General features: G+C 48.6%; 1 protein-coding gene across 1 annotated transcript in view; it reads right to left on the reverse strand.

The window, feature by feature from the left end:
• Window positions 1–21,944, reverse strand: part of trpv6 (transient receptor potential cation channel, subfamily V, member 6) — a 42,416-nt gene that overhangs the window by 11,263 nt on the left and 9,209 nt on the right. The window contains exons 4-11 of the mRNA XM_080209227.1: window positions 19,287–19,427; window positions 15,840–15,938; window positions 13,186–13,358; window positions 9,910–10,059; window positions 8,826–9,038; window positions 7,480–7,566; window positions 4,425–4,501; window positions 1,586–1,751 (exon numbers count right to left, since the gene is read on the reverse strand). Coding sequence (XP_080065353.1) covers window positions 1,586–1,751; window positions 4,425–4,501; window positions 7,480–7,566; window positions 8,826–9,038; window positions 9,910–10,059; window positions 13,186–13,358; window positions 15,840–15,938; window positions 19,287–19,427 — 1,106 coding nt within the window. The remainder of the gene's footprint in view (window positions 1–1,585; window positions 1,752–4,424; window positions 4,502–7,479; window positions 7,567–8,825; window positions 9,039–9,909; window positions 10,060–13,185; window positions 13,359–15,839; window positions 15,939–19,286; window positions 19,428–21,944) is intronic.

Below are 21,944 nucleotides of genomic sequence, written 5' to 3' on the forward strand. Positions count from 1 at the left end.
AGCTGTAAAAACATTTTGACTTATCTGTCAATTAGTTTCTATCTCCAGATTAAGATTCCCCTATGGTTCACAATTCCCCTGACGTGCTGTGAACTGTATCACCTACCAAGGCGCCATGAAAATATCGCAGGGTCTAAAATGCCCAAGGTGGGAGTGGAGGGCCTGCACTCCAGTCACCGCAGCAAGCCTGGGGAATCTCGAATGCGGGTGAGGTTGGAGAATCCCGGCCAATGACTTTTGCACGTGTCTTTGCATATTGTGTGATTTTCCTCCCCTTGCGGGTGGCTAGAGACAAATCTAGCACCATCTAGTTAACAGTGCAACATTAAAACTGCCCTTGTTCCCAGCTCCCCGATATCAGGTGGCTCCTCAGGGAGTGGAATAAGAGGCTAGAAAGAATTTCCTCCCTCAGAAGGTTGTAGAAGAATAGAATAGAATACATAAGAACATAAGAACATAAGAAATAGGAGCAGGAATAGGCCATCTAGCCCTTCGAGCCTGCCCCGCCATTCAATAAGATCATGGCTGATCTGTTGTGGCTCAGTTCCACATTCCCGCCCTCTCCCCATAACCCTTAATCCCCTCTCTTATCAAGAACCCATCAACCCGCGTCTTAAAAATATTTAGCGAGGTAGCCTCCACCACTTCAACGGGCAGAGAATTCCAGAGATTCACCACCCTTTGAGTGAAGAAGTTCCTCCTCAACTCCGTTCTAAACCGCCTCCCCTTTATCTTGAGGCTGTGCCCCCTAGTCCTACTGTCTTTTTTGAGCGGGAAGAGTCTCTCCACCTCTATCCTATCCATCCCATTCATCATCTTATACGTCTCAATGAGATCTCCCCTCATTCTTCTAAACTCTAACAATGCCCACAGTGTGGAAGGAGGCCAGTTGGCCCATCGAGTGTGCACCAGTTCTCCGATGGAGCACCTCACCCCGAACCCCCACCCCCTCCCCCCGCCTTATCTCCACAACCCTACATGTTTACCCTGCTAATCCCCCTAAACTACACATCTTGGGGCATAAGGGGCAACTTAGCATAGCCAATCTCTGAATTGAGAGAGGAAAACTGGAGCACCGAGAGGAAACCCATGCAGGTACGGGAAGAATGTGCAAACTCCTCACAGGCAGTCTCCCAAATCGAACCTGGGCCTTTGACGCTGTGAGGCAGCAGTGCTAACCACCATGCCACCATGCCACCACCCCCTCCACAGCATCTGCTGTGACAGATTTGCCAAAGGAAATGTCCGAAGCAGATACCATTATATCCGCGAGTGGATGGGTGGGAACATTGGGAGCTGAGGAAATACTGAGACAGTGGGAATGTGGGATTTGTTTTGAATTCCCATAACAAAGGCTCAGCACTGGCACACTAGTTAACAATGGTTTTTGTTCCCTAATGCAAACGTGGATGGCTCCATGAAAAATAATATTTTGACTTGTTTGTTAACCAATGATCCATTTGCTTTGATTCGAATCATGTTACGCAATGTTACGCATCGATTCCATCTGATTTCCTTGATAGAATTAGCTCCTGGACTTACACTTGTACCTGATTTGGACAGCCATAAACCCTTCGCCATTTACCTTCTGGATCATAATGGTGAATGGTCCTAACAAGCGGAAACCTCGAGCGAAGTACATGAGGTTACACCAGGCGAGGATGAGGGCCAAGGACATGGGGATTGATTCCCCAGCCCAGGACGTCAGTCTCAAGGCTAGAACGGTCAACACTAGGACTCCATAACAGATGCTGTGGGAGTAAAGCGACAAGACAGGGACTTAGGACAAAGATCGGAGGTGACAGTAGGATAAAGAGAACGAGAGATACAGTGGGAGCAGATCGAAAGATGGTAAGAGGGAGAGGAAAGTGGAAGAATATGAAAAAGCGCCAGAGTTAAAGAGGATGTGATGATTCAATAAAACAGAGAGAGAATTAGAGAGAAGCTAAGAAAAAGTGCAAGAGGAAAAACCAGTAGAAAATGTGACAAGCAGAAAGCAAAACGCAAAAGACAAAAAAAAGGAGAATGACCAAAAAATGGGAATTGAAAGAAAAGGAGAGAAAGGAAGTCAAGACGGGGAGTGAGAGAGCAGGTAGATACAGAGAGAGCAAGAGGCTGAGGTTAACACAAAAGCAAGATAACTTCAACAAAGCATTATTAGTTGTGATATTGAAAATTTATACAATGTTATACACCATTGATTTATACAACGGCGAATTGTCACTCACTCAGTGACAGCTATCAGTGTGGCTCAGGTCAACATATCCTGGGTGGGATTCACCAGCCACGCTCACCCCAAAACCAGAAAATCCCACCCCCCCCTCTAGACCTTTGCATAGCCCCTCACCCGTACGATTCCCGTGATGGATGGGAATGGAAAATTCCGGTCCTTGAGTAGATTAGCATCACTGCAATTTGATTTGATTTATTATTGACATGTGTATTGGTATACAATGAAAAGTATTGTTTCGTGCATGCTGTAGACAAAGCATACTGTTCATAGAGAAGGAAAGGAGAGGGTGCAGAATGTAGTCTTACAGTCATAGCTAGGGTGTAGAGAAAGATCAACTTAGTGCGAGGTAGATCCATTCAAAAGTCTGACGGCAGCAGGGAAGAATTCTTGAGTCGGTTGACTGCAGACTTTTGTACCTTTTTCCCAACGGAAGAAAGTGGAAGAGAGAATGTCCGGGGTGTATGAGGCCATCTCAATTCTGACACCCCTTCCAGAGATAGCTAGTGGCGGATTAACTACCCCTAGGCTGAGCTTAGTAAGGCCCCTGACCTTGTCCCCAGCCCCACCCTTCATTGAATAGAATAAAGTGATGTTAAGTGACATTAGATAACTTATATCATTGTATTATATATAATGTACTACGTGTATAATATCATAAACTTATATGAATCAGTTACTGCCCTTTTATTCATTTATTTTTCATTTTCTTTACATTTGTACTTTAAAAAGCTTCCGTGTATTTTTGGTTTACAAAAGTGTCGATAACGGCATGTAAATCAACAGGTCGAAGTGCGTCTGATTCAATGTGCATGAGTTCCAGATGAGTAAGTTTCTCACTGTTGAGTGCAAGTAGATTTTGATCCTCTTCAGTGCCAAAAATGAATGCTTACCTGAACAGTTAGTGATCATTAAGGACAGATAAATTCTGACAGATAAATTCCGGGGGTGAAGCTCCTCTATTTATAGATATTTGTTCTATTAATTCACCCACGCGGTGCAATTATGAAAACTTATTTCCCCCCTTAAGAGGGTTAAATCAATTTTTTTTTGCTCTCGGGCCCCCCCTCTCTTTCGGGCCCCTAGGCTTAAGCCTACTAATGGTTAATCCACCACTGCAGAGGGTGGTGGACCTGTGGAACTCACTGCCATAGAAACTGTTGAGACCAGGTCATTGAGTGTCTATAAGATAGAGATAGATAGGTTCTTGATCAATGAGGGGATTCAGGGTTATGGAGAGAAGGCAGGACAATGGGGATGAGAATCATATCAGTTATGATTGAATAGTGGAGCAGATTCAATGGGCTGAATGGCCTAATTCTGCTCCTATATCTTATGGTCTTACAAACATATCGGCCCACATAAATACATACACCCACTGACACACAAACAAACAGACACACACAAATGTATACGCTCACACAAACATATATACTCACACAGACATAGACACACACACACACACACACACACAAACACACACACACATATACAAACACACACACACACGCACACACACATATACAAACACACACACATACACACACATATACAAACACACACACACACGCACACACACATATACAAACACACACACACACACGCACACACACATATACAAACACACACACATACACACACATATACAAACACACACACACACGCACACACACATATACAAACACACACACATACACACACATATACAAACACACACACACATGCACACACACATATATAAACATACACATATACAAACACACACACACATATACAAACACGCACACATACACACATATACAAACACACACACACATGCACACACACATATATAAACATACACATATACAAACACACACACACATATACAAACACACACACATACACACACATATACAAACACACACACGTGCACACACACATATATAAACATACACATATACAAACACACACACATATACAAACACACACACACATATACAAACACACACACATATACAAATACACACACACACACATACACACACATATACAAACACACACACATATACAAATATACACACACACACACACATACACACACATATACAAACACACACACACATATACAAATACACACACACACAAATATACAAACACACACATCTGCCCATTCAGTGGCAATTTCAATAATGCAAACAGTTTTCAAGCTCACTTGATGACGTGGAAAGGTCCACCCAGGGCAGTTTTTCCAAAGTATTTCCTAGGTCCATATCTCAATATGTCATGAATCTATTCAGAAGAAAGAACAATCCATTCAATAATAAAAAAAATCCAATCAGGTAAAACTGAAACTCCAACAGAGACAGGAATCAAACCCCAACACAAATCAAAATTTTGCCCCCTCAGACTATTGGACTAAACAGCTCAACATCAGCTTTCCTGGTCCAATGTTGTTTGATTCTTCTGTGGTCAAGGTCTCCACAGCTACAAGAGATCTTATACAGCATCGCCTGGCTTATGATCTGCTGGGTGATGCCCCCCATGACTGAATGACCAATTTGGTGGGGTGGGGGGGCATCACTTCATCTCAAGCAAAGCAATCTGGGGTTCCTCCACGATCTCGGTCTTGGATTGGCACAAGGCAATATTTATTTTCAACGTGGTATATTGGGTCATAATTAGATGTAGCAGAGAAGTGGGGACCATCTGTTGTGAGTTGGGCTTGGCCGCGCAAGTGTAGGTTTTTGTGTGGGAAATTGGTGAATGTGTAGCTAGTAATGATCCAGCGAGGGACGCTGGCCATCTGGAAACAGGGAAAGTGACTGTGAATTCATTCATTAACAAAAACTTGCAAGATTAGCAGCGGGAAGACTGAGAAGGAAGTGTAAATTTGAGTGAGTGAATTTAACGTGAAACCAAGCACAGAACGAGAAATAAAGAGCGGGATAGGGTTCTGATGAAACGTCATCGATCTGAAGTATTGGACGGAATTCTCCGGCCTCGCCAACAGCTGGGATTCTCCGACCTCACCCCACAGCTGGGATTCTCCGACCTCACCCACGACTGGGATTCTCCGACCTCGCCCGGGGCTGGGATTCTCCGACCTCACCCAGGGCTGGGATTCTCCGACCTCGCCCAGGGCTGGGATTCTCCGACCTCGCCCAGGGCTGGGATTCTCCGACCTCGCCCAGGGCTGGGATTCTCCGACCTCGCCCAGGGGCTGGGATTCTCCGACCTCGCCCGGGGGCTGGGATTCTCCGACCTCGCCCGGGGGCTGGGATTCTCCGACCTCGCCCGGGGGCTGGGATTCTCCGACCTCGCCCGGGGGCTGGGATTCTCCGACCTCGCCCGGGGGCTGGGATTCTCCGACCTCGCCCAGGGCTGGGATTCTCCGACCTCGCCCAGGGCTGGGATTCTCCGACCTCACCCAGGGCTGGGATTCTCCGACCTCGCCCCGGGGGCTGGGATTCTCCGACCTCGCCCAGGGCTGGGATTCTCCGACCTCGCCCGGGGCTGGGATTCTCCGACCTTGCCCGGGGCTGGGATTCTCCGACCTTGCCCGGGGCTGGGATTCTCCGACCTCGCCCCGGGGGCTGGGATTCTCCGACCTCGCCCGGGGCTGGGATTCTCCGACCTCACCCCGGGGCTGGGATTCTCCGACCTCGCCCGGGGCTGGGATTCTCCGACCTTGCCCGGGGCTGGGATTCTCCGACCTTGCCCGGGGCTGGGATTCTCCGACCTCGCCCCGGGGGCTGGGATTCTCCGACCTCGCCCGGGGCTGGGATTCTCCGACCTCGCCCGGGGCTGGGATTCTCCGACCTCACCCCGGGGCTGGGATTCTCCGACCTCGCCCCGGGGGCTGGGATTCTCCGACCTCACCCCGGGGGCTGGGATTCTCCGACCTTGCCCGGGGGCTGGGATTCTCCGACCTCGCCCGGGGCTGGGATTCTCCGACCTCGCCCGGGGGCTGGGATTCTCCGACCTCACCCCCGGGGCTGGGATTCTCCGACCTCGCCAGGGGACTGGGATTCTCCGACCTCGCCCGGGGCTGGGATTCTCCGACCTCACCCATGGCCAGGATTCTCCGACCTCACCCATGGCCAGGATTCTCCGACCTCACCCGGGGCTGGGATTCTCCGACCTCACCCGGGGCTGGGATTCTCCGACCTCGCCCACAGCTGGGATTCTCCAGTCCCGTTGCAGTGAATGGAAATTTGGCTGAGCGCCAGATTCTCCATACTCGCTGGCATCGATAGTGGGCTGTTTGAGGTCAGTTCCCCTCTCTGCAGGTCAGACCTGCAGAATATTTCCAACATTTTCCGTTCTCATTTCCACATTTCCAGCGTGTTTTCACAAGGGGATTCAACATTAGAAACGTTGACTAGCAGGAATGAAATCTTATCAGGTGGTTTACAAATACATGGAGCGAAATGGCCAACTTTAAGGGCATTCAAATGGTCAGTGGATAGGCATATGGATAACATTGGAATAGTTTAGGTTATAGGGTCATTAGATTGGTTCCACTGGTCGGCGCAACATCGAGGGCCGGAGGGCCTGTACTGCGCTGGAATGTTCTATGTTTTAGAGTACTGTGTGCAGTTTTGGTCCCCTTATTTGTGAAAGGATATATTGGCCTTGGAGGGAGTGCAGAGAAGGTTCACCAGGCTGATACCGGAGATGAGGGGGTTAGCCTATGAGGAGAGATTGAATAGATTGGGCCTGTACTCGTTAGAGTTTAGAAGGATGAGGGGGGATCCGATAGAGACGTATAAGATAATGAAAAGGATGGATAGGGTAGAGGTAGAGAGATTCTTCCCGCTTAGAAAGGAAACAAGAACTAGAGGGCACAGCCTCAAAATAAGGGGAAGCCAATTTAGAACAGAGTTGAGGAGGAACTTCTTCTCTCAGAGGGTGGTGAATCTCTGGAATTTCTGCCTATTGAAGCAATGGAGGCTACCTCGATAAATATGTTTAAGTCACGGGTAGATAGGTTTTTGGTAGGCAAGGGGATTAAGGGTTATGGGGAGTAGGCGGGTAAATGGAACTGATCCACGACAGATCAGCCATGATCTTATTGAATGGCGGCGCAGGCTCGAAGGGCTAGATGGCCTACTCCTGCTCCTATTTCTTATGTTCTCATGTTCACTGTTCTCCTGACTGTGACTTTGACAGGAGAATCTGGCCGATTAGTTCAGGAACACCAGGTGACTCAGAGTTGAGCGTCCATATTGATTCAGTGACCCAGGAAAGATATGACAACCCCTTACCTCCAACAGAAGGATGATGACCGCTCCGAACACACTGATAATCTCGCCCACTAATCGCAAATGGTCTTCATGAGTTACGTAGCTTTCCTGCCAAAGTGATCGGAATTGGTTTTCAGAACAAGGGCTTTCTTTGCTTAAGACTATATATTTTAGATAATTGTAGTGTATCCAGAGCTGAGACAGAGCTGTGTAGGGAAATGGAAATGACTGTCTATCCCAATCATATTATATAGAGGAGAGGCTTCATCCCCAATCCTTCCCCTTCTAAAGTCGAAGTCATCATTGTCCCAGATGACCTTAGGGGGGTCTTCCCCTCAAAGGGGAGGATTACCAGTGGTGATTTAACCTGAAGGTTACCACACATTGCGGGGCGGGGTGCGGAGGAGGTTGAGAAGGTGGGGCCTGCATGGATAACCTCAGCCAGCGCAGGAATTGAACACATGAAGTTGGCATCATTCTGTATCGGGAACCAGGTGTCCAGAGAACTGAGCTAAACCAACTCCAAACAGTTCAATGTCTCAGGTGAAAGACAGCACCTCTGACAGAACAGCACTCCCTCAACACTGCACTTGCAACAAGGGTGTTGCCTGGATTGGGAGGCATGCCCTATGAGGATAGGTTGAGGGAGCTCGGTCTCTTCTCCCTGGAGAGACGAAGGTTGAGAGGCGACCTGATAGAGGTTTATAAAATGTTGAGAGGAATAGATAGGGTGGATTCTCGGAGGCTGTTTCCCAGGGCTGAAATGGTCGCTACGAGAGGACACAGGTTTAAGGTGCTGGGGAGCAGGTACAGAGGAGATGTCAGGGGTAAGTTTTTCACTCAGAGGGTGGTGAGTGAGTGAAATCGGCTGCCGTCGGTGGTGGTGGAGGCGAACTCGCTGGGGTCTTTTAAAAGACTTCTGGATGAGTACATGGGATTTAATGGGATTGGGAGTTACAGATAGTTGTATGTGTTGGTAGGTATAGATGTGATCGGCGCAACTTGTGGGCCGAAGGGCCTGTTTGTGCTGTAGTGTTCTATGTTCTATGCAACATCAGTCTTGATTTTTCTGCTAAAATTCCGGAGTGGAAATTGAATCGAGAGCTAAGAGCGTCATCAGCTAAGCCTCGATATACCCCACCAAGTCCTCTCTATACATCCTGCTGTATCACTGTGCCTTACTATATATTCCACAGACCCCCCCCACTGCCCCCTTGATGCGATACAAACTGGAGCAAGTGGCCATGGATTAACGGTAATGTATTGTGAGAAGGTTGGTTGTGTGGGGTGAGGTGGTGTGTGGGCTCGGGGGGAGGGGGGGCAGGGTAGCTGTGTGTGTTGGCACGCTGGCTGTGAACTGTACTAACCTCCAGTGTCCTCGGAACGTACAGCGTGGAGTCTTTCTCGCTGGTGGCGTTGTCGGTCCGCGGTTTGAGTGGGCGGTAGGCACAGCAGAAGGTGAAGACGGTGATGTAGACGAGGTACAGGAACGCCAAGAGCCGGAAGTAATACATCCCGTAGTTATTCCACTTCAGGTGGAGGAGGTCCTTGACTGGGGAAAGGCGCAGGATCTTCAGGGCCTGTGCGGAGAGACGGAAGGGGCAGGAATAATGGCCAGGACCTTGGGCCCAGGCTCTGTGTGGGATCGCTGGCGGGAGCGCAAAATCCAGACAGAACCCAAAATCGCAAATCTTTTTGGCGAGATCCCGATTTCCGATGGCCCCCATCCCGAGCTGTTCATGCCCCTAAATTTCAATCCAATTATCTAACCCCCTCACAACGTCCTCCCCCTCCCCTTATACATTCATACCCAAGGCTTACAATAAATTTGACCAGGCCTAATCTTGTCAAGTGGAACCCTCCGGGGGGGCACAGGGCTAAGAATAGCCCCCCCTCCTGGGGGAGACATGGCCAAGCAGTGACTTGGTAATGACCCCTAGCAATTACTCCTGGCACAGGCTGGCACTGCCCACTCGTGGGCAGGGGGCAGTGCCAGGGAAGGGTCCTAGTGGGAGCCCCGTGGGGTGGGGTGGGGCGCATTTACCTGTGATGGTGATGGGGGAGAGAGCAACCACTGTGGGTTTGAGATACCGGTGATGGTCGCGTGGGAAGGTGGTCAGGAGAGCTCCCAATACCCCTATTGTTGAGGGGGTGAGGGTTTTATTTTTATTTCTGGTTGGGGTGCCCTTAAAAGATGATGCCTCGATCTCTGTGGAGCATGTTGCCATCTCTAAGAGTCTCTGCCTTGCCAGAGTGAGCCGCACTCACTCATTTCTTTTTAAACAGCCTCAAAATGTGGAGCGAGGACAGGTCTACGCAACTGGAGAGTTACACAAGTCTTTACTCCCTCAGATTGACACTTGGACAAATTCTGGTAAGGCCACCCCCCTCCATATTGGTTATTTTCCTTTCCACCCTCACAGGTCTCCTCCCCAGAACTCTCGCCATTACCTCCTTGGACGTACTGGAGACCACCAGCTGCAGCACGGAGCAATCATCGTCCCAGGAATCAATGTCGGACAGGTTGTAGTAGGTGCTGGAGACGGGGCCGTAGGGCTGTTGGACAAGCCGTTCCTTCCTCTGCAGCAGATGCTGGAACATCTAACAAAGAGCAAGAACGTCAAACCCCAACTGAGAAAGAGTGACTCTGATGGAAATAGAAGGGGGGAGAGATGGAAATGGCCTTGCTATCGTCGGTCTCTCACTCTCACGCAGATGTTTGAGGGTACGGCATTGCTGGGATTGACGGGTTGCTAAAGACTGCCTGGTCCCTGAAGCCTGCCTCACACCCAGAACATAAGAACATAAGAAATAGGAGCAGGAGTTGGCCATCTAGCCCTTCGAGCCTGCCCCGCCATTCAATAAGATCATGGCTGATCTGTCGTGGCTCAGTTCCACATTCCCGCCCTCTCCCCATAACCCTTAACCCCCTCTCTTATCAAAAACCCATCAACCCGCTTCTTGAAAATATTTAGCAAGGCAGCCTCCACCACTTCAACGGGCAGAGAATTCCAGAGATTCACCACCCTTTGAGTGAAGAAGTTCCTCCTCAACTCCGTTCTAAAACGCCCCCCCTTTATCTTGAGGCTGTGCCCTCTAGTCCTACTGTCTTTTTTGAGCGGGAAGAGTCTCTCCACCTCTATCCTATCCATCCCATTCATCATCTTATACGTCTCAATGAGATCTCCCCTCATTCTTCTAAACTCTAACGAGTACAAGCCTAGTTCATTCAGCCTCTCCTCATAGCTCAACCCCCTCAACTCCGGCATCAGCCTAGTAAACCTCCTCTGCACTCCCTCCAAGGCCAAAATATCTTTGCGTAAGTACGGTGCCCAAAACTGCACACAGTACTCCAGCTGCGGCCTCACCAATGCCCTGTACAGCCGCAGCAAGACCTCCCTACTTTTATATTCAATCCCCCTCGCTATGAAGGCCAGCATCCCATTCGCCTTCCTGACCACCTGCTGCACCTGCAAGCTGGGTTTTTGCGACTCATGCACAAGGACCCCGAGGTCCCTCTGCACCGTCGCCTGCTGCAGTTTTTCGCCACGTAAGTAATAGTCCTTCCTACCATTCTTCCTTCCAAAGTGGACCACCTCGCACTTGCCAACATTAAATTCCATTTGCCATTTCCTGGCCCATTCGCCCAGCCTATCTAGATCCTTCTGCATCGGATGGAACATTACCCCCCCACCCGGCCTCACTGGCTGGGAGACGCATTCGCATTAAATGAGCACAAACTCCTTTCTGGGATCTTTAACACGCCCCTAGTGTGCGACACTACCATTTCTTCATCAGTATTAACTCTCATCTTAATAAGTGTAAACGTACAGAGATTAGACATCCCAATACCCTAATGTTTTAACTATTGAGAATCCTGCTGGGTGTAAAACTCAATCAAAGCTCGTAGATACTCTCCTTGGACAGTGTAGAGCTAGTGGATTTCTGTTGCAGTGTTAGCGTTGATATCAATGCTCTGGATGAAAGCTTATGAGAAATGGTTGAGAGCTTCAAGTTCCTCGTTGTCCAGATCACCATCAACCTGTTCTGATCCCCCCATGCTGACACTGTGATTAAGAAAGCCCCACCAACGCCTCTACTTTCCCAGGAGACTAAGGAAATTTGACATGTCCGCTATGACTCTCACCAACTTTGACAGATGCACCATAGAAAGCATTCTTTCTGGTTGTATCACAGCTTGGTATGGGCTCCTGCTCTGTCCACAAGAAACTGCAAAGGGTCATGAATGTGGCCCAATCTATTACACAAACCATCTATTGACACTGTCTATGCTTTCTTCTGCCTTGGAAAAGCAGCCAGTATAATTAAGGACCCCAGGCTTACTTCCTTCCACCTTCCTTCATCGGGAAAAAGATACAGAAATCTGAGGTCATGTAGGAACCGATTCAAGAACAGCTTCTTCCCTGCTGCCATTAGACTTTTGAATGGGCCTACCTCGCATGAAGTTGATCTTTCTCTACACCCTAGCTTTGACTGTAACACTACGTTCTGCACTCTCCTTTCCTTCTCAATGAATGGTATGCTTTGTCTGTATAGCGCCAAGAAATAATACTTTTCACTATATACTAATGCATGTGACAATAGTGAATCAAGTCAAATCCAGAACTCAGAAAGAAGACATTTTGTGCTGATATTTATATTCCACAACTTCCTTCCTAACCCTCTTCATCTGAACCAAACCACTTATAAGAACATAAGAAATAGGAGCAGGAGTAGGCCATCCAGCCCTTCGAGCCTGCCCCGCCATTCAATAAGATCATGGCTGATCTGAAGTGGATCAGTTCCACTTTCCCGCTTTCTCCCCTTAATCCCCCTGTCTATCAGAAACCTATCTACCCGTGACTTAAATATATTTAGCGAGGCAGCCTCCACCACTTCAATGGGCAGAGAATTCCAGAGATCCACCACCCTTTGAGTGAAGAAGTTCCTCCTCAACTCTGATCTAATCTTTTAGACCCTTCCCCCTCATGTACTTATACACTTCATTCTCAAATGTACCTTAGCTATTTGTCTCAATGACTCAGTGTGGTAGTAAGTTCCACAGTCTAACCGTTTGCTGAGTAAATATTTCCTCAGGAACTCTCCACTGAGACTATATTGTATTTCTGATACCTTGTTTCAGTCTCCAGTTGGAAGCATCTTTTTCTCTATATCTGCCCATTCAAACACCCATCATTTGAAATACTTCGACCAGATCATTTTTTCTTTCCAAATGAGAAGACCCCACCCCAACCTATTCAACCTTTCCTGATAGTTCTACATCTCAGTTCTGATATATTCCTTGTAAACCTAGCTTGCACCTTCCCTGGCTTCCAGTATTATGTGGGTGAACCAAGGATGTAGAAAGGTTACCATAATTCCTTCACTTTGCGTCGCCAACCCTCTAGAAAAGGGTAAAATAAATTAGTCGCTGTGACGGATTATTGTGAGTCTTTTCCTCTCCTGGAGTGTGTGGATTTTGGGAGCATCTATTTTGGCAGAGACACCTGCACCACTGAATGATCTTGCAATATTCACTCACCGTTTCCCCTTAAGAGATGGAACCTCGCTCTCTGTGGAGTCTGTTTCTGTCTCTAAGTGTCCCCACATGGGGAAACATGAGGGAACATGTCAACATCGATGGAACCGTACAGTCAGTGCCACGAGGAGAGAGTAGGGGACAAAAGTGGACAGTAGTAATTAAGCCAAAAAATTAAAATTCCTGACCTGAATGTTCCCTTCAACTGCTGCAAGTTTGATGGAGGTCAATCTGTTCCCATTGATGATCATGTCAACCGCAATTTCATTCTCTGGCTTGTCGTAGGACAGAATTAAATCGTACATCTGTGGGATGTGAGGATTTTTTGGTTGGAGCACCAGGACGTGAAGAACAGTGTTACCTGAGAAAAGGAGACATCAGGATTGAGGGCTTTACACTGTGTGGGAATGGTTCTCCCTCACATCCCTGCATAGAAATGCCTTGTCCCCCCTGGCCATCGCCCCCAACCAGCCACCAGTCTCTTATAGATCTCCAACTCTGAATTACACCAATGAAAAGAAGATTAAGTGCCAGCTGTGGCTCAGTAGGAGAATTACCGTCTTTGAGTCAGAGTGTTGTGAGTTCCCATTCCAATTCTAGTTACATTCCGGAACCAATAGGACAAAATCCAGCCTAACACTGCGGCACTGAAGGAGCGCTGCACTGTCAGAGACACTATCTTTCAACTAAACTAAGACCATTCTGTCTTCTATTAGAAAGGAGTTGAGGGTGGTGAATCTCTGGAATTCTCTGCCCGCTGAAGTGGTGGAGGCTACCTCGCTAAATATATTTAAGTCACGGGTAGATAGGTTTCTGATAGACAAGGGAATTAAGGGTTATGGGGAGAAAGCGAGAAAGTGGAACTGATCCACTTCAGATCAGCCATGATCTTATTGAATGGCGGGGCAGGCTCGAAGGGCTAGATGGCCTACTCCTACTCCTGCTCCTATTTCTTACGCTCTAATTCCCAGAAGCTTAACATAATTTCACTTTTAGACTCAGAATACTGGAGATCCAAGTGACTGGGAGACTGATAATACTCAGTATCTGATTACCATGTAGCAGTAAATGTGACTCTTTGGATGTATATCCACCTCGTAATTAGTCTCTTGCTCTTTATAAATAACGGAACAATCTAACAGAGGCCGTATCTGCTCCCTCAAGGCGATATATTCCGGGAAGAGCAGGGCCATCCCCCCATTTATTCCCCAACCAACATCATTGAAACAAATCATCTCAGGTTGCTATATAAATACAAATGTTTTCCTTATTTTTGTAGAGATTATCATCTAAGAAACGGCGACAAAGAGTTACTTGTGCAGGGCGGTGGTAATTTTTAATACAAAACGTGGCAGCTATCAGAGTCTCACAAATAGATTCCTGACGAATTAATCTGTTTTGATTTGCATTGGTAGTGGGACCAATGTTGGCTGGTGCACCGGGAGAACACCTTGCTCCGTGCCAAACTGATGATCCTCAACATCTTCCTGGGTGGAGAGGGGGGACTGGTGGTGTTGAGATGGCGGCGCGGGCTCGTTGGGCCGAAGGGCCTGTTTCCCAGGCTGATTTTGTTCTTTGTATTACTGGAAGCAGCAGATAAGGCCTCAGTTTAGCATCTCGTCAAATTAACAAATCAGATACCTTTAATATTATCATGGATGGTCGACAAAGAAAGAACTAACTTGTGTCTTTCATAGAATTCTATAGTGCAGGGGGTGGCCCTTCAAATCTACACTGACCACAATCCCAACCAGGCCCTACCCCTATATCCCTACCTATTATTACCTGTTAATCCCTCTAACCTCAGCATCTTAGGACACCAAGGGGCAATTTTAGCATGGCCAATCAACCCAACCCGCACATCTTTGGACTGTGGGAGGAAACTGGAGTACCCGGAGGAAACCCGCGCAGACACGAGGAGAATGTGCAAACTCCACACAGACAGTGACCCGAGCCGGGAATCGAACCCAGGTCCCTGGAGCTGTGAAGCAGCAGTGCTAACCACTGTGCTACCGTGCCACCATGACTGCAGTATGTATGCCAAAGTGCTTTACAGCCCATATTTTTGAAGTATGGTCTGTCAGAAATGTGGCTGCCAATTTGCAATCAGCAAGATCCCTGAAAATTAGACCCCACTTGGAGTACTGTGCGCCATTCTGGTCGCCTCATTACAGGAAGGATGTGGAAGCTATTGAGAGGGTGCAGAGGAGATTTACGAGGATGTTGCCTGGATTGGGAGGCATGCCTTATGAGGATAGGTTGAGGGAGCTGGGACTCTTCTCCCTGGAGAGACAAAGGTTGAGAGGCGACCTGATAGAGGTTTATAAAATGTTGAGAGGTATAGATAGGGTGGATTCTCCGAGGCTATTTCCCAGGGCTGAAATGGTCACTACGAGAGGACACAGGTTTAAGGTGCTGGAGAGCAGGTACAGAGGAGATGTCAGGGGTAAGTTTTTCACTCAGAGGGTGGTGAGTGAGTGGAATCGGCTGCCATCGGTGGTGGCAGAGGTAAACTCATTGGGGTCTTTTAAGAGACTTCTGGATGAGTACATGGGATTGAGGGTTATAGATATGTCTGATAGGTAGGGATATGATCGGCGCAACTTGTGGGCTGGAGAGCCTGTTTGTGCTGTAGTTTTTCTGTGTTCAATGTTCCAAGTCCACTCGCAATGTTCCTATCCAGTCAAACAATTGGTCTGAGCAGTTGAGATCAGCTTTGCCTAATGTATGAGTGTAAGAGGAAGCTCTCAGCCAATGCAGTGCATACCATTAGAGAACTGAAGCCAACACGCTGGCACAGTGGTTAGCACTGCTGCCTCACAGCCCCCCTTCTGCCTCTTACCCAGGTGGTCCTGTGCCCTAATGTCAGCCCCGTTTTCTATCAGAATCCGGACGATCTCTTCATTCCCAACACAAGCGGCGAAAGACAAAATGTGTTCACCTGGACAAAGAAACCAAAGGGTTGAAAATGAAACGGATGCAGTTGGATGGGAGTTACTCTGTTCCCAAGTTGTAGGGGTGTGTTCAACTCAGGGGCGCTGCTTGCACAACCATTTGGGGGCACTTTTCACACCAGGTGTATTCTGGAACTTTCCTTTTGAAGGTTTGAAGAGTGGGTTTATCGATTTTTGTGAAGGGGCGATATCAGGGAATATGGAGCTAAGGCAGAAAAATGGAGTTGAGATATAGAGTACTCATGGTCTAACTGAATGGTGCAGCTGGCTTGAGGGGATGAATGGCCTCTACCATTCTAATCTTTTTGCGAAAGAGTGACAATGATGAAATAAAGGGAACTTGGTTTCGTAACATGTCACCTCCTCGGTATACAGCCAATGAATGGCTTTGCAAAGTGCAGCCACTGCTGTTATGTAGGAAAATCTGCAGCTAATGTACACATAGCAAGATACCCCAAATGGCAAGGGGGCCTGCTGCCTCGGAAAAGCAGCCGGCATAATTAAGGACCCCACACGCCCCGGACATTCCCTCTTCCACCTTCTTCTGTCAGGAAAAAGATACAAAAGTCTGAGGCCACGTATCCACCAACTCAAGAACAGTGTTCTCTGCTGCCGTCAGACTTTTGAATGGACCTCCCTCACATTAAGTTGATCTTTCTCTACACCCTAGCTGTGACTGTAACACTACATTCTGCATGCTCTCCTTTCCTTCTCTATGAATGGTATGCTTTGTCAGTGTAGCACGCAAGAAACAATACTTTTCATTTTATCTAACGCCTGGACAATAATAAATCAAATCAAAATCAAAATGATGCCTTAGTGAGTTTTATGTTGGGTTGGTTTATGGAACAATTTCGATCAGGGAACCAGAACAATTCCTAATGTTTCAAATAATGCCAAGGGATTACTAATAACTAGCTGAACTATAGTACCACACTCGCCACTCATCATTCCAATCCTAAGACTGACAATTATAGAGATAATGATAACATGGGATTTTGCTTTTATTCTTCATAGAATCCTTCAGTGCAGAAAGAGGCCCTTCGGCCCATCGAGTCTGCACCGAACACAATCCCACCCAGGCCCTACCCCCATATCCCTACATATTATACCCACTAATCTCTCTAACCTACACATCCCTGGACACTAAGGGGCAATTTCTTAGCATGGCCAATCAACCTAACCCACACGTCTTTGGACTGTGGGAGGAAACCGGAGTACCCGGAGGAAACCCATGCAGACACGAGGAGAATGTGCAAACTCCACACAGACAGTGACCCCGAGCCGGGAATCGAACCCAGGTCCCTGGAGCTGTGAAACAGCAGTGCTACCGTTCTGCCCACTCTTCTGTGGGATGGAAGTGTAGCTGTTAATGGCATTTGTTGCCTCTCATTATTTCTTCTTGAGAAGGTGGTGGTGAGCTCCTTTCTTGACTACTACTGTCCATGTAGTGTAGGATAGAGGTGGAGAGACTCTTCCCGCTCAGAAAGGATAATAGGACTAGGGGGCACAGCCTCAAGATAGAGGGGGGGCGGTTTAGAACGGAGTTGAGGAGGAACTTCTTCACTCAAAGGGTGGTGAATCTCTGGAATTCTCTGCCCGTTGAAGTGGTGGAGGCTACCTCGCTAAATATTTTTAAGACGCGGGTTGATGGGTTTTTGATAAGAGAGGGGATTAAGGGTTATGGGGAGAGGGCGGGAATGTGGAACTGAGCCACGACAGATCAGCCATGATCTTATTGAATGGCAGGGCAGGCTCGAAGGGCTAGATGGCCTACTCCTGCTCCTATTTCTTATGTTCTTATGTACACCCACATTGCTGTTAGGGCGGAAATTCATTCATGTTGACCCGGTCACAGTGAAGGAATGCTGATATATTTCCAAGTCAGTGTGGGTGTGTCTTCAACGGGAACTGGTGTTCCCATGTGTCTGCTGCCTTTTTTCTTCCAGGTGATAGGGGTTGTGAGTTTGGAAGGTGTTGCCTTGGTGAGTTGCTACAGGGCATCTTGTAGATGGTTCACATTGCTGCCACTGTCACTAATATTTATATGGCTAGACCAGTTTCTGGTTGATTGTAACTCTCAGGATGTTGATCGTGGGGGATTCGCCTCCAGTTACTACAACCATTTTCCACTGTGCTAGGTATGATTCCAACCAGCGGACGATCTTTCCCCCGATTCCCATTGACTCGGCTTCTTGATACCACACCTGGTCAAATGCTGCCTTATGTTAAAAGCAGCCACTCTCACCCCACCAGAAGCTCTGCAGAAGTTACGGCCATTGTGTTTAAGCCAGCATTTCCATCTTTAACATTCCAGTATATGTCTTCTGGAAATGACCGTCAAACAGTCAGCAAACTGATTCCCTGGCTATTAAACTGGGTGAGGTTCTACCCAATGGCACTGAGCTCTAACCAATGACACTGAGTTCTACCCAATGACACTGAGTTCTACCCAATGACACTGAGTTCTACCCAATGGCACTGAGTTTTACCCAATGACACTGAGTTCTACCCAATGGCTCTGAGTTCTAACCAATAACACTGAGTTCTACCCAATGGCACTGAGCTCTAACCAATAACACTGAGTTCTACCCAATGGCACTGAGTTCTACCCAATGACACTGAGTTCTACCCAATGGCACTGAGTTCTACCCAATGACACTGAGTTCTACCCAATGACACTGAGTTCTACCCAATGGCTCTGAGTTCTACCCAATGACACTGAGTCCTACCCAATGGCTCTGAGTTCTAACCAATGACACTGAATTCTACCCAATGGCTCTGAGTCCTACCCAATGGCTCTGGTTAGAACTCAGTGTCATTGGATTGAGCTCAGTGTCATTGGTTAGAATGACACTGAGTTCTACCCGATGGCTCTGAGTTCTAACCAATGACATTGAGTTCTAACCAATGACACTGAGTTCTACCCAATGGCACTGAGTTCTACCCAATGACACTGAGTTCTAACCAATGACACTGAGTTCTAACCAATGACATTGAGTTCTACCCAATGACACTGAGTTCTACCTAACGGCTCTGAGTTCTATCCAATGACACTGAGTTCTATCCAGTGTCATTGGATAGAACTTAGTGTCATTGGATAGAACTCAGTGTCATTGGTTAGTGTCATTGGTTAGACCTCAGTATCATTGGGTAGACCTCAGTATCATTGGGTAGAACTCAGTGCCATTGGGTAGAACTCAGTGTCATTGGTTAGAACTCAGTGGCATTGGTTAGAACTCTGAGTTCTATGCAATGACACTGAGTTCTAACCAATGACACTGAGTTCTATCCAATGACTCTGAGTATTAGGCCTGAATAGATGTTACACTCACCATAATAGATGACACCCCTGCTGTTTTTCCTGAAGAAGGTTCCGGTTGCTCGAGGTGCCACCACATCGGCCCGCCGATTTATCAGTTCTTTCACTAGACTCACATTCTCATTGGCTACAGCGATGTGAAGAGCTGTTTCCCCTATTTGGCAAAGCGATATCCAATTATTTCTGAATTCAGTCTGCACTCACACAAACATCAGTAACTTCAGGCAAAATCACATTTCCTTCCAAAACCTCATCCATTATAGATTACCCACTGCCCAAAGCCACACACTGCCCATACCCTCACTGCCAATCCCTCACTCACTACCCACCCCCCACTCACTGCCCACCCCCCACTCACTGCCAATCCCTCACCCACTGCCCACCCCCCACTCACTGCCCACCCCCACTCACTGCTCAAGCCCCCACTCACTGCCCAACCCCCCACTCACCTGACAATCCCCCACTCACTGCCCACCCCCCACTCACTGCCCACCCCCACTCACTGCTCAACCCCCCCACTCACTGCCAATCCCCCACTCACTGCCCACCCCCCACTCACTGCCCACCCCCACTCACTGCTCAACCCCCCCACTCACTGCCAATCCCCCACTCACTGCCCAACCCCCCACTCACTGCCAATCCCCCACTCACTGCCCACCCCCACTCACTGCTCAACCCCCCACTCACTGCCCAACCCCCCACTCACTGCCCAACCCCCCCACTCACTGCCAATCCCCCACTCACTGCCCACCCCCACTCACTGCCCACCCCCACTCACTGCTCAACCCCCCACTCACTGCCCAACCCCCCACTCACTGCCCAACCCCCCACTCACTGCCAATCCCCCACTCACTGCCCACCCCCACTCACTGCCCACCCCCCACTCACTGCCAATCCCTCACCCACTGCCCACTCACTGCCCAACCCCCCACTCACTGCCCAACCCCCCACTCACTGCCAATCCCTCACCCACTGCCCATACCCTCACTGCCAATCCCTCACTCACTACCCACCCCCCACTCACTGCCCACCCCCCACTCACTGCCAATCCCTCACTCACTGCCCACCCCCCACTCACTGCCCACCCCCCACTCACTGCCCACCCCCCACTCACTGCCCACCCCCACTCACTGCCCAACCCCCCACTCACTGCCCAACCCCCCACTCACTGCCCACCCCCCCACTCACTGCCCAACCCCCCACTCACTGCCCAACCCCCCACTCACTGCCCAACCCCCCACTCACTGCCCACCCCCCACTCACTGCCCACCCCCACTCACTGCCCAACCCCCCACTCACTGCCCACCCCCCACTCACTGCCCAACCCCTCACTCACTGCCCACCCCCCACTCACTGCCCACCCCCCACTCACTGCCCACCCCCCACTCACTGCCCACCCCCACTCACTGCCCAACCCCCCACTCACTGCCCAACCCCCCACTCACTGCCCACCCCCCACTCATTGCTCACCTCCCACTCACTGCCCAACCCCCCACTCACTGCTCACCTCCCACTCACTGCCCACCCCCCCATTCATTGCCCACCCCCACTCCCCCCCACCCCCATTCACTGCCCATTCCACTCACGCAAGTTGACTCCCATATCCGGGTTTTATCTTATTTCTGTTGCTTGCCCCCCATTCCTTATTCACAGGACAGTCTGTGGGGGATTGATCCTTGAAGCTTTACATTCGAACAGGATTGCAAGTGAGTCAGCCAGGGGAGAGATAGCAATAATGGAAATATGGAGACAGAGGGCTTAGCAGTGGGAGTTGGCCATTTGCCCCTGCGAACCCACCCTGCCATTCAATAAGGCCATGGCTGATCTGGTTGTGGTCTCAAATCCACTCTGCTGTCTGACTCCACCCTCCATAACCCTTAATTCCCTTATCGATCAGAAATCTATCTCACACAGCCTCGAGTCAATTCAATGACCCACTCTCCACTGCTTCCTGGGAACAGGAATTCCACAACTAATAATCCTTTCAGAGAACAAAAGAAATCCCCTCACATTTGTCTTAAAAATGAAACCTTTCATTCTTTAACATTGTCTCCTTGTTCTAGTCTCTCCCACAAATGCAAACATCCTCCTGGTATCGATCCTACCAAATCCTCTCAGAAGCTTGTAAGAAACTCACCTCTCACTCTTCAAAAATCCAATGTGTATTGAATCCACTTATTTCACTTTTCTTCATTGGATAAGACTATCATCCCAGGAATACGTTGAGTGAAAACTTTGGAATTGCTTCTGACGCAGTTATATGCTTTTTCAGATAAAGAGACCAAAACACAGTATTCCTGATGTGATCACAAAACAGCTTCAGCAAAACTTCCAATCCTCTTGCAATAAAGGCCAACATTCCATTTGCCTTCCTAGTCGCTTGCTCTGCCTGCATGTACCATGGCACCCAGATCCCTCTGTACCACTGAGATCTGCGCTCTTTTTGTTTATGGTACACTGTTTTTCCATTCTTCCTTACAAAATGAACAAGTTTACATTTTCCCACATTACTCTATTTGGAAACTTTTTCCCTGCTCTCAGTTACCAACGCTCCCCCCCCCCCACCCCGCCCCCCCCACCCCCTGCCCTTCTCCCCAGTCCCACAGTCAAAGAACAAACAAAGAACAAAGAACAACACAGCACAGGAAACAGGCCCTTTGGCCCTACAAGC

This window comes from Carcharhinus amblyrhynchos, chromosome 21 (genome assembly GCF_965287045.1).
Source record: "Carcharhinus amblyrhynchos chromosome 21, sCarAmb.v2.hapA, whole genome shotgun sequence".
NCBI classification, from domain to species: Eukaryota; Metazoa; Chordata; class Chondrichthyes; order Carcharhiniformes; family Carcharhinidae; genus Carcharhinus; species Carcharhinus amblyrhynchos.